This window comes from Dendrobates tinctorius, unplaced genomic scaffold (assembly GCF_039654945.1).
Source record: "Dendrobates tinctorius isolate UK_male_01 unplaced genomic scaffold, ASM3965494v1 ptg000023l, whole genome shotgun sequence".
In the NCBI taxonomy this organism is placed as follows: Eukaryota; Metazoa; Chordata; class Amphibia; order Anura; family Dendrobatidae; genus Dendrobates; species Dendrobates tinctorius.
Window position 1 is genome coordinate 10,205,437 of NW_027361691.1, and position 14,020 is coordinate 10,219,456.

Genomic DNA, 14,020 nt, shown 5'->3' on the forward strand with positions numbered 1-14,020 from the left:
TAAATCCCCGCCGCGCTCATGTTGGTGTTCTTTCCCAGTTTTGGTGACTTGCCCTACAGTGATAACGGGCCGTACATACAGTCACTGGCCTCCGTGGTCGTGTGCTGCACACACAAGCGCGACCACTAAGGACAGCCATTGGCAGAAAGAGTCACATGCACATGGATTGTACGCCATCGGAGTGGAGCAGATCAGTCAAAAAATGGTCAATTTACCCCATAAGTAGTGATGTATTTCTTAATCGTATTTCTTTGCATCTCCTAAATTACTTAGTTACTAAAATTCACAGAAATCCACTTTAATTACTTAGGGTTGAGATGAGCATATGTAAAATTGTTTGTTTTTTCATCCAAAAAAGAACACAATTACAGTATTCATCCGTGTGTACATTTTCTATATCCGTGTGTCCGTTTTCTACATCTGTATGTCTCTATTTGCAGACACGTGCTACAGGGTCTTGACCCTCCTCAGTGCAAAGCATGAGATCTGATTTGGCTGTTTGAGAGATCTCTGACTTAGGTTCTAAGGGATAACGTCTCTCCTTGTGGAGAGTGACATGCAGTCTCCTTTCTCTGGCATTTCAGGCATGCCACTCTCCTCAAAGAGAGATGTTACTTACCCCTTAATCCATCAGTCAGAGGCCTTTAATACAGCCAAATCAGATGTCTTGCTTTGCACTGAGGAAGGGCAACACCCAAAAATATGTGTTTGCAAAAAGAGATTCTGGTTTGGCTTTAATCCTAAATTGTGTGGTAAGGCTCGTTAAAGGGTTGATACTGACTTTTACTATTACTACTTGAAATAGGTGGAGCTAGAGTTCTAGTCCTCTTTCTCTCTGAAGGGGCAATTTGCATATTTAATTTCCCAGAGGAGCTTTGCATGGCCTATAAGTCTCCTTACACTGACATGCAAGGCGTGTCACTCTCCACAGGAAGAACGTTAGCTCTTCGATATCAAGGCAGCATACGCCCAACCATAGGCAGATCCGTACAAGCCTTTCGTTTTATTGCTGCTTGTATGTAGACATTGTAGGGTGCTGCGGTAGTCAATATTGGATTGGCTGTAGCACCCTACATACAATTGAGTCAGGTCACCATCAGGCCTCATGCACATAGTAGAGTTAGTTGCTTGGAGCTCTATGATGGCGTGAAGAGACCATATGGTGCTGTATTCTATATCAGTTGGCACTGCTTGTGACGCCATATGGTGCCGATATACAACACCATATACTTCCCTGTCCATCTAGAGGAGCATACCCCCACAGTACAGCATGTGATGGAACATGTCATGGATTAAATACAGATTCTAAGAAAAAAAATTCTTTATCCCTCCTTGTGAAACCAGAGGCCTGCAGCGGGACAGAAAGGCTCTATACACTTTCTGGATGTCATATATTTTTTGTTACAGTCGGCCTTGTCTATTCAGAGACTCTTTCTACCCTTGTTATTGCAGACAATGTATTTCAAAGGGATTGAAGCCGGAAGATTTCCCTATTTCCCTCATGCAGACAGTGTCATCTACGCAGTGTCCACAGCAATCTGTTTTCATGCAGTAAGTAATGTAGTTTAAAGGGATCTTCCACTATAGAAAACTTATACTCCTGTACCCTGTTAGTGGATTTTGAGCTAATGGATGGGGGGTCTTAGATTCAGGATTTGCTTCTCTGGGAGGAGAACTTACTCTGGAGGACCAGAGTTGAATCTAGTGTGTAATACTTATTTTCCCCTGTGGTGGCGCTGTTGGAAAAAAAAATTAACACTTCCTGCTAGATTTTGTTTGGTTCTTTATTATAATCTGATACAAGTAGGAATTGTCCAAAATGGTGGGATCTTCTTTACAGGTTCTGCCTACAATCAATAAGAGCAAGCAATCTGGTGCCACCACTTTTTATTAAAAAGCCAAAAATAGAACAGTTTCAGTGCATACGCCGAATTGATCTGTGATCTATGCACTTTTTTTTAAAATTATTTTTATATACGTCCCCTAGGCTGTCCTGGAAGTTCAGAATTTAAGGCCGTCTTACTGGAAATTTCTCTTGAGACTTACAAAGGGCCGGTAAGAAATCCCATTCTATTAAGCTTGACTTTATGTGAAAGATCTCACGGGGGGTTTGGCGGTTGTCCGATTTGATTAACCCCTTTCCACATAAAAACGTCAGGTCAAAATCTGCATTGAGTTCTATGGGTGGTGCAAATTTTTGTAGCAGATTCTGTCTTAACATCGTAAAGAGGATCCCTACCCCCACTCGTCTCCCTTGGTGGGAACAGCCGATCACCAGAGGTTGGATAAGCCCGATCCTTGATGATCAGTTTATCGCCAGAGTGGTTTCATTACAACCATGGATTGTTCTAACAATACATCTAATTTATTGATGGATGGTCTACTTTCTTATGTATCAAGTATTTCATAAAATTGCACTCATATCAAATTGCATTGAAAGACCAATTTTGGGCAGCTGTAAAGATTGTCCCAACCACACCTATCCTTACTTTTTAAAGTTCCTTTTACTATGAAGGACATTTACAATTCAAGAGGGTTATGGCCAATATGTCTGACGCATTTACAGTATATACCAAATACCTTCCTGCGCTCCCTCGCATCGTCTTGTTCCGGTGCCAGCAGCTGCTTTATGTTGGAAGCAGCACATGGCAGGGACATCATGCGCTGCTAACAAGCAGAGCACAGCTGCTGGAATACTCACCGCTCCCCTCGACGGAACTATGTGCGTGGAGGGCAGTGAGTATTAAGTAGCGCGCACAGTGTCAGCCGTCGGGCAGTCACATGTGCTGCTACTTAAGAGAAATGAATATTCAACTCTCTCCAGTGCAGTGAATATTCATTTCTCTTTAGCAGCGGGCACAGGTGTTAGCCTCAGCAGCTGGCTCCTGCCTTCTGTGACCCGCTGCTTTGCCGCTGACCCTCCCCCCTCCATGTTCTGGACACCTCACTCGAGTATAAGCTGAGGGGCGCATTTTCAGCACAAAAAAAATATGCTGAAAAACTTGGCTTATACTCGAGTATATATAGTACACATTGATGGTTTGTAAGAATATAGCACCAAATTAAAGAACTGCTCTTCCTGACGACTACAGCCAAAAAAGATCAAAAACAGCAACAACACCACCAAGATAAAACCAAGCAATAATAATCTCTGTCTGCTTCTCCACTGTTAGGTTTGCGTTTATGAACAGGAAAGCCTTGGATGTCTTTGGTTCTGAAGCTTCTAAGAACTTCAACAACTTTATACCTAAACTGGATCCAAGATTCACTATCGTGAAACCAGAGTTACCGAAACATTTCTCCTGAAGTTTCGCGCCCTTCTCCCGTGACAAAATGTGAAGTCTCAAATTCAGAACAAATTTCTGAAAAAAAAAAAAAGCGGGAACTTGTGAGCTTCAGTCCAGTATTAACTAATTCTAGTTGTCCAGTACGAAGATGAGTTAATTCTTCTTGAACGTTTTGGTAGATTATCGAATGATCATAGTAGAGATTCAAACAACCCGACACTGAGGTGTCTCCAATACCCTGGCAAAATATTAAAAAAAAAGTCATTTATACTGGGCTAAAATTATTATATCTTATTATTGATTGTATCTCAGATGAACTAACACCAATTAAATGTCTTAATTTTCCTCTGCATAAGATATTTAGCAGACTTCTCGATGAGGTGTAGGTATCTGGAGGCTTTGACGTCACCTACCCCCCGTGTTGTGGACCAATACGGACATTTGATACTGAGTAGTACTTTGTGTTTTCTCTGTAGTCCATGTTTTGGAACGTGGTAGGTGCTTTCTCTAACCTTCAGTGCGAATTTTGAGAATCTCCTTTTCAAAAAGTTCCTGCATTATTGAGATTGTTTTTGAGTCCTTTTTTCAAGAGATTCTGTAAAATTGGAAAAGTTCTACTTGGAGGTGAAATATTTCAGACGTCATAAGCTCTCTCTCTTGCTCGCTCTCCGTGATGATGAGGGTGGACAATTGAAAAATTAAAAGAAGATTTTAACCATTGGGGATATTTAGCTTTTATTTAAACCGGGAGTAGCCAAGTAGGTGTCTCAGTTGTATCCATCCAGTTTGATGCATTTTATTTTGCGAATTTACTCCAGAAAGTGACTGTTGGACGAGAGCACTTTAGTCATAGAATCATAGAATCGTAGCGTTGGAAGGGACCTCCTGGGCCATCTGGTCCAACCCCCTGCTCAAAGCAGGATTCGCTAAATCATCCCAGACAGATGTCTGCCCAGCCTCTGTTTGAAGACTTCCATTGAAGGAGAACTCACCACTTCTCAGGGCAGCCTGTTCCACTCATTGTTCACTCTAACTGTCAAAAAGTTTTGTCTAATATCTAATCTGTGTCTCCTCCGATTCAGTTTCATCCCATTGCTTCTAGTCTTTCCTTGTGCAAATGAGAATAAAGATGATCCTTCTACAGTGTGACAGCCCTTTAGATATTTGTAGACAGCTATTAAGTCTCCTCTCAGTCTTCTCTTTTGCAAACTAAACATTCCCAAATCCTGCAACCTTTCCTCATAAAGCTCTTTAGTGAAGAGCTTGAAACAGTGCCATCTTTGTCGTTACCGCTGTAGTGGACATAAGAGAAGTGGCTGTCAAATAATTCAGCAGCTGGATCCAAGGAAGAGGCCGAGAATAGAGCGGCGCCGACCGTGGATGAATGTGACAAATAATCGAGATACCTTGAATTGTGAGATTAAGGAATTTTTTATTGATAAGTGGACAACTTGTTTCGGAAATGTACCACTTTCTTTAATCAGGTCATAGATGCAATACATTCCTGACCTCCTTAAAATGCTTCAAATTTGGTGTGCTCACCAAACCGCTCTCTAGCAGTTGATTACATCAGTACCGCCATCCTTCGAGGCAGTGCACACACCAAATACTGAGAGTTTTAAGAAGTGGTTTGTCCTGATGAAGAAGTTTTATACTTTTGAAACATCTTGACTGATAAAACCACCTGAAATTGGGTTGGTATCCTTTTTTTCTAAGGCAGCTCAGAATAATGAAAAAAGCAGTACGCTTTTGAAACGCTTTGGAATTACATCAATGAACGATTCCTTCATCTCACAATTACGGGTATCCTGATTATTTGTCACATTTGTCCATAGGTTGGCACCCTTTATTTTCCACCATTTTTCTTTGATCCATTTGCTATCACCATCGGAGGATATTCCGTCACTTTTTGTAAAAATTCCGGAACGTTTAGGGCTTATAACAGTAAGGCCTGTTTCACACATCCGTTTGTCTCTGTGACGGGGTATACGACAGAGCAAGAAGGGACAACAGGCCGAGGGACGATCCAATGAGATTTATTAAGGCACGGAGCATACAACATCAAATATCCATAATGTCCTTGGAGTCCATGAGAAGTCCACAATAAGTCCACACAATGGAAACAAATCCGGGCACCTCACGATAGTCCTTGTGCCAGTTACGATAACAATAATCCTTGCAATAGTCCACAGGATTCCACACAATCCCACGGACGTCACGAGCTGGCCTCAACTCAGTTCGTGACTCCTTCACGTCTGCACTCAAAATCACAACTGATCTTGAAAGAAGAATGTATTGTCAGGGCTCCTGGGATCAGCCCATCTGAAGGGGGGTAGGGGTCACACCTACTATTCAATGGTTTGGTCCATCAGAAGATTCTAGAAATGTAAGGGCTCCACTGAGTCTACAGGATGTGTATTGCAGGTTATCTTCTGCTTAGGAAAACAATAGCCAAAGTTCCACTAGCTGTTGACACAAGCCTAAATTAGATTATGGTCCAGGTACATCACAAAACATTGCAAAGTATTGGGGGAAGGAGACATGGTTAATTTACAGCAAATACAACCAGAGGAAAGTTAAATTACATATTATACAAAATACAGGACAGGGCAAAACTACAAATCATGACAATCCCTTCCCCTCCCAATTTGTGTACGTACTAGGGACCTCTACAGGTCGCTTGTTAAGTACACACAGGCATGGCTGACCAGACTCAGGGCTCCTCCTGCCTGGACAGTCCATCTGCATTTTGGTGTTGGCTGCCTCTTCTATACTGTATGGTAAAGTTATAGGGCTGCAGAGCCAGGCTCCATCGTAGTAAGCGTCCATTGTCCCCAGAGACTCGGTTCAGCCAGGTGAGGGGATTGTGATCAGTAATGACAGTGAATTCTCGTCCATACAGATACAGCCTTAGTTTCCTAAGGGCCCACACTACAGCCAGACATTCTTTTTCAACAGTTGCATAGGCCACTTCTCGGTCCAGCAGTTTCCTGCTAAGGTAGGCGATGGGGTGTTCGTCCCCGGCTGCATTCACCTGGCTGAGGACAGCTCCCAGTCCATAAGCAGAGGCGTCCGTCTGCACAATGAATCTCCTCTTGTAATCTGGAGCAGCCAGAACAGGGTCGCAGACCAGAGCGTCCTTCAGCCGGTTAAAAGCCTCATCACAGGCTGGAGTCCAGATCACCAGCCGGGGCATCGTTTTCTTGGTCAGGTCGGTAAGAGGCTTGGCCACAGTGCTCCGGCTGCAGTCTTTGCTCCGTTTGCTGTGGGGGATCCTTCCTCAGCGTCATCTTGCAGGTGAACTCCTTCCAAAGCCTCAATCAGCTGCTCCTTGGAGAGTCCCTTGTAGCTGACTCCCAGTTCACGGGCATTTGTTTGTAGGTTCACCGCAGTCCAGTTCTTGTACTCTGCGGTGCTGGTTCCAGATGTTGATGGGCCGTTGTCCTCCATTCCTTCTGCTCTGATCCCAGCGCTGCCAACCAGTTTGTGACGGGGTATTCGACAGAGCAAGAAGGGACAACAGGCCGAGGGACGATCCAACGAGATTTATTAAGGCAGGGAGAATACAACATCAAATATTCATAATGTCCTTGGAGTCCATGAGAAGTCCACAATAAGTCCACACAATGGAAACAAATCCTGGCACCTCACGATAGTCCTTGTGCCAGATACGATAACAATAATCCTTACAATAGTCCACAGGATTCCACACAATCCCACGGACGTCACGAGCTGGCCTCAACTCATTCGTGACTCCTTCACGTCTGCACTCAAAATCACAACTGATCTTGAAAGAAGAATGTATTGTCAGGGCTCCTGGGATCAGCCCATCTGAAGGGGGGTAGGGGTCACACCTACTATTCAATTGTTTGGTCCATCAGAAGATTCTAGAAATGTAAGGGCTCCACTGAGTCTACAGGATGTGTATTGTAGGTTATCTTCTGCTTAGGAAAACAATAGCCAAAGTTCCACTAGCTGTTGACACAAGCCTAAATTAGATTATGGTCCAGGTACATCACAAGACATTGCAAAGTATTGGGGGAAGGAGACATGGTTAATTTACAGCAAATACAACCAGAGGAAAGTTAAATGACATATTATACAAAATACAGGACAGGGCAAAACTACAAATCATGACAGTCTCCATCAGTCAAAATCCGCCGTTTTGCAAAAAAAACGGATCCTCCATTTTTCTTGGCGGATCCGTTTTTTTGCCATTGACGTGCATTATCGGCGGATCTTGACGGATGGTCATCCGTTGGATCCGCTTTTTTACGGATCCGCCAAAATTTTAGCGTCTGCTGACATGACAGGATGGACAATGAAACGTTTTTTAGGTTGGCCGGATCCGCATTTGTCACTGCGCATGCCCGGAAGCATTGCTTTTGCCGGAAATTTAACCCTAAATCCCGTTCTGGTGGCTGGTTTAAATCTCTCTCTCTCTCCTCCCCGGGCATGGGTTCCTTTAAATTTCTGCCTTCCCCAGATCCGTCAAAGCAATGGTCCGGTAGCACACGTTGCTTTCAAAACGGTTGCAGATCCGTGTCCCGCCATTTTCGCGGATTGCAGCTGATGTAAAAGACGGATGTGTGAAACAGGCCTAAGAGGCACAGTTAAAGTTAAAACTGGAAGTTTGGTAAGTCCGTGAGATCTGGTACCCCACCGCACATATCTGACAGCGTAGACAACACATCAAATGTAAAACTGTTGTCAGAACATTTGGAAAAGTTTATCGCAAGGTACTTTTTTCCCCAAAAAGTGTAGCTCTAGGTGTAATTATAAGAGTGGCTTTTGAATTTTCCTTTTCAATCTTCAGTAAAAATTAGGGCTACGTTCACCGAGCTGATATCTGTAGGAAGTCACCCAACTCCATTTTTTTTTAAATAGCAGATTTTTACCTATTGCGATGGCAACAATCAGAATTGGTCGTAAGATACCCTCCAAAGACAACTCTTGTTACTTCCTCCATGTTGTGAGGACAGACAGAAGTGACAACTGCTGTGGGAACTTTTTGTCTCTGTTAGTCCCTCACCATTTTGATTGTGGACTTTATTTCCCTTCTGGTTTCTTTTTAATGTTTTTTTCAGCATTAAGCACCATTTTCCACCATAAAATCTTCTCCACCTGTACCTCCTGAGGCGTGGCTCACAGGGGTGTCATGTGTATGTAAGAAATTTGATCATTATACATTGGGACTTATTTTTTCACTACAGGAAAAGTGTCTTCAGAAAATGACTTTTTGTTTATATCAATCTTTTATGTTAGTCATACTTTTGAAAAATTTGGGGATATTTTTTCTTTCTTTCCTATGTCACTAGTTAAAAGAATAAAAAAATCTTTAATTTTGCAGTCCTCACTGAGGAAACTGAGCACAATATTAAGATGACACGTCCTGTGCTGTAGAGATCACTTCCCTGCACTCACTTCCTGTTCTGTAGAGATCACTCCTCAGTAGTCACTTCCTGTTCTGTAGAGATCACTTCTCAGCACTGACTTCCTGTTCTATAGAGATCACTTCTCAGCACTGACTTCCTGTTCTGTAGAGATCACTCCTCAGTAGTCACTTCCTGTTCTGTAGAGATCACTTCTCAGCACTGACTTCCTGTTCTATAGAGATCACTTCTCAGCAGTCACTTCCTGTTCTATAGAGATCACTCCTCAGTAGTCACTTCCTGCTCTCTAGAGATCACTTCTCAGCACTGACTTCCTGTTCTGTAGAGATCACTCCTCAGCAGTCACATCCTGTTCTGTAGCGATCACTTCTCAGAAGTCACTTCCCGTGCTGTAGAGATCACTTCTCAGCACTGACTTCCTGTTCTATAGCGATCACTTCTCAGCAGTCACTTCCTGTTCTATAGAGATCACTCCTCAGTAGTCACTTCCTGTTCTCTAGAGATCACTTCTCAGCACTGACTTCCTGTTCTGTAGCGATCACTTCTCAGAAGTCACTTCCTGTTCTGTAGAGATTACTTTTCAGCAGTCACTTCCTGTTCTGTAGAGATCTCTTCTCAGCAGTCACTTCCTGTTCTGTAGAGATCACGTTTCAGCAGTCACGTCCTGTTCTGTAGAGATCACTTTTCAGCAGTCATTTCCTGTGCTGTAGAGATCACTTCTCGGCAGTCACTTCCTGTTCTGTAGAGATCTCTTCTCAGCAGTCACTTCCTGTTCTGTAGAGCTTACTTTTCAGCAGTCACTTCCTGTTCTGTAGAGATCTCTTCTCAGCAGTCACTTCCTGTTCTGTAGAGATCACTTCTCGGCAGTCACATCCTGTTCTATAGAGATTACTTCTCAGCAGTCACTTCCTGTTCTGTAGAGATCACTTCTCGGCAGTCACTTCCTGTGCTGTTGAGGTTACTTCTCAGCAGTCACTTCCTATTCTACAGAGATTACTTTTTGGCGGTCACTACTACGTGTTCTGTAGAGATCACTTCTTAGCAGTCACTTCCTATTTTGTGTAGATCACTCTTCAGCAATCACTTCCTGTTCTGTAGAGATCACTTCTCAGCAGTCACTTCCTGTTTGGTAGAGATCACTTCTCAGCAATCACTTCCTGTGCTGTAGAGATCACTTCTCAGCAGTCACTTCCTGTTCTGTGGAGATCACTTCTCAGCAATCACTTCATGTTCTGTAATGATCACTTCTCAGATGTCACTTCCTGTGCTGTAGAGATCACTTCTCAGCAGTCACTTCCTGTGCTGTAGAGATCACTTCTCGGCAGTCACATCCTGTTCTGTAGAGATCACTTCTCAGCAATCACTTCATGTTCTGTAATGATCACTTCTCAGAAGTCACTTCAGGTGCTCTAGAGATCACTCCTCCGCAGTCATCTCATTATCATAACAGGCAGGATTATAATGACAGAGAAAATCTCTATATAAATGAAATTGGATTCACTATTCCTACCAAGTGATGTCCGTGCCTGCCTCTTCACGCTCCCTGCACAATGCCCTCTGCACAGGTCACAGAGCATGCACACCATGCTCTCCAATAGAAGTCATTGAGCTTTTCTGATCTGTTGCTACCTATGGTCCATGTGGCTACTGTAAAAAGTATAAAATTTAGAATAAAAATTAAAAAAACACAACCAGAAATTAAAAACACATTCCCTTTAATTGGGTTTACAGGATTAAAAATTATGACTGCTATCAACTTCACATCTCTCCTTGTTCTGTGTCTGGTATTAAAGCAAATTGAAGTGAATGAGACTAAGCTGCACTAACAGATGCCACCTGAGGATGAGTGTGGAGCTGTTTCTGGAAGAAAGCAGCCATGTTTTTCTAATCCTGGAAAACCCCTTTAACATATAACGTTCTAACTGAATAACTTATGCACCAGAGGAATGAATATATATATATATATTTTTAGAGGTTGTATCAATAATAATAATTAGTATTTTCTGTGAGTTGTTCCTGATTTCTACTTATCTGTGTTTCGCAGTTTTTGCTGTTTCTGGGGTTTTATGTCACATGCACACACGCTCTGTTGTTAGTTTACAGATTTTCTCATTGTCTCTTATACTGTTTTATTTTCAGAACAGGAAATGAGACCAACATGTTTTTTACGGTGATTTTTTTTTTTTTTTTTTTACATGGTACAGATTTTTATTTTAAGTGTACGCCTACCATTTTACAGTTAAGATATAGGGTTAAAGCGTGTGGCCCTCCATGAAATACTTATAACCCATGCGCAGGATAGATAAGTTGTTGATGGCTGGGGTCCAACCTAACGACCCTGAGATTTCCCAGAATTCTCACTGCCGATCATTCTTATCTGTGGGACTGACGGAGCCCTCTGCTAGCTCCGTTACTCCCATGGACATCAAATACAGCAGAGCTGTGCGTGCGTGACCATCGACCCTTTCAGCGTGGAGGACTGACTCCAGCGATCAGCAACTTATCACCATGTAGTTTTGGTGGGCCAACACTTTTAAAGCATACTAACAGATTACCCTGGGGGGACAATGTGATTAAAACTTGACTTTTATTGTAATTAATTAATATGCTGAAACAAGTAAGGATTAAAAGAACTCAGGTGGCCTTGCTGTGTAGTATTTCTTTATCCTCTATGGGATATCACTGTCTTAAAGCTAATAGATCTCCCTACGTAGATTAATGGCTGCTGTCCACTAGCCAGGATAGCTTTCTTCAGGATAATTATAGATGTCAATTGCAAGACCGCAAGGGGTGATTAAAATTCACTCATAGCCTCCCGACATGTTTCGCCATGACTTGCTTCATCAGGGACCACCTGAATTATTTTAATCCTTGTTTGACCATATAAATTAATGACAATAAAAGTAAAGTTTTAATCACATTATCCCTTAAAGTTAGGTCCATTTACCCCCAGGGTAATCTGTTAGTATGATTTCTCATCCCTAAAGGGTTTTGTTAGACACTCAGTTTTATATAACACTTTTAAAGGGCACCCACCATATGCCCTCTGGAACTCACCCACGCCGTAGAGAGTTTCTGACAAGCAACAATTTTTTTTCTCAAGCTCTTAACGAACCTTATTAATTTCAGTGGTTACTTGTAATACTACTTTTCTCCACTTGTGGCCTCTGTAGGGAAAATATGCAGCTTTTCTTGGGGAAATCCTCTCTATACAAGGAGCTGGACCCAACTTTGCAAATACATTACATTAATTACATGGCACTGAGGCTTTTGCAGGTTTTAGCATGCCGTGTGGCTCACCAAACCACCCTTCGTTTGGCTGAAACTCCAGGTGAAACGCATCAAACTCATGTAGTTCAATTTTTACATGCATACCCATCTTTATACTCCAGAGCTGAATTCATAATTCTGCTGTTTGTTATTGGAAACCGTTGACAGTTTGTTGGCGGACACGTCCTAGCAACGCCGTGCTCTCTACCTCTGTGCATTCCGGGATAGTGATATAGTTATTTTATTGCGATGACTTTGCAGTAGTCTCTAGTACCAGGACTACACCCACATGTAAGTCAGGATGCAGATCGAGCACAATGCAGAAGGTGGCAGAATTGTGAATGCAGCTCTGAATGGGAATAGAACTAAGGTTCGGTAGTAGATAAGAAAAAAAGACACTTTTGCAGAGTGGTAAAAATTGTTTATTTCTGGGCAAAAAGCTGTAAAATGGTCTTAAACATGACGCTACACTTTAGGCCGAGACGCCACGGCGACTTTGGGAAACCACGGAATTTGTGCAAAGGTCGTGAAAATGTGCGATTTTTATCCCAAAAGGCGCCCTGGAGCCCTGACCTTAGTCATACAATGACTGCTGTTTTCATCCGGTCAATTGTAGGAATTTTTTTTTATTAATCACGTGCTTACAATTCTGTGGCCAAGACGATACGATGTGGAAAATACGGAGAGCAAATTCTTAATAAAAAAAATAAAAAATACATATTTGAAATTTCAATAAATGACCCAATTACAAATATCTTTGATACAAACGTGTGCCGTGTGTGATTTTATTTGAGTGCATTTATTATTGGTGTCGGAAATCCTTTGCCCCCCCCACCATGCTTTACACTGCAGTGCTGCTAGTTCAGAATGATTGCTGAGGCACAACATCAGCAGGTGTTCAGTAACGGAACCTTTGTGAGACTTGGAGGACATAAGGCTTCCTGGTAATGTTTAGGCCAGTTCTATAGGACTTTGTCTGTACATTGTTGCCATTTCAGTCATGCACAACTGCAGTTGTCCACCAGGTGGCGCTAGTCACACATTGTTATCGCATTGCATTATCTATAGTATTCTCCAGCTATTGGGGATATTAAGTAAATTAGCCTAACATGGCCAAACGGGCTGTATGGATGGAAAACACAAACATAGAAAACTTGGTAATGGGAGAGAATAAGACGTCCGCAGGGAATCCAATTTTTATACTATGTATCTATTTTACAGAAAACAAGTCCATCGATAATGAGCTGATCCGTAAGGAAAAGGCACATGTAATGGAAATACTTTACAGAAGGGAACAAAAAAGTCAGCAGGTTACGGTATCAGTCATAAGGTCTTAACCAGAGCTGTGCACTCGGTAAGCCGAGGATCCGACGCCTCTGTTTTCAACACTGTGGCTCCAACGTCTAACTTATTCATAAATTAACATAAAAAGGCAAAAAATGGCAAAACTGCCGACGTGAGATAGTGAAAAAAAACCTCGGTCTTTATACACCCATGTATGTTTCCACGACATGTACACTTACCCTTAGGCCGGAGTCACACTAAACATATGGGAAATCAGTCCGAGTCTCGCTGCCGAGAGTCACACGAGTGTCACGAAAGCACAATTTGATTTTTCACATCTAGCATTAGATTTACATCCGAATATAGTGTGATTGCTGTCCGACTGCAATGTGATTTTAACACGAGCTGTTACATACAACAATTCTCTGTCATTTTACACTTCGTTTTCAAAGGAAATATTAGTCAAAACACACACACAAGTATGTATATATGTACCACTGCACAGTTTTATAAAAATCAGCTTCTCTCCATGTCTGACAGCCATTCCATTCCAGTGTCAGGTGAATTCCAACCAGAGTACACCTCATTCTACTTAATGTGCTTCTGATTAGGTGATCACCTGAACCAAATCTTATTTAATGAAGGAAAGTATAAAAAACCCTGCTGTGGTGTTCACAATCCTCTTGCAATAGGACAAGCTGGATGGCAAAACAAGTGCTAGTAATATCCCAAAAGTAATAGGAATAAAAAAATAACTTTTAACCATGCCAAAGGAGTTGAAAAGAA

General features: G+C 42.2%; 1 protein-coding gene across 2 annotated transcripts in view; it reads left to right on the forward strand.

Moving 5' to 3' along the window:
- The window catches only part of TMEM135 (transmembrane protein 135), a 443,538-nt gene extending 430,821 nt beyond the window's left edge, over positions 1-12,717 (forward strand). For both annotated transcript variants that reach the window (XM_073569250.1, XM_073569251.1), the window contains 3 exons: positions 1,453-1,551; positions 1,988-2,055; positions 3,174-12,717. In XM_073569250.1, coding sequence (XP_073425351.1) covers positions 1,453-1,551; positions 1,988-2,055; positions 3,174-3,306 — 300 coding nt within the window. In that variant the 3' untranslated portion in view covers positions 3,307-12,717. The remainder of the gene's footprint in view (positions 1-1,452; positions 1,552-1,987; positions 2,056-3,173) is intronic.
- The last annotated feature ends 1,303 nt before the right edge of the window (positions 12,718-14,020 follow it).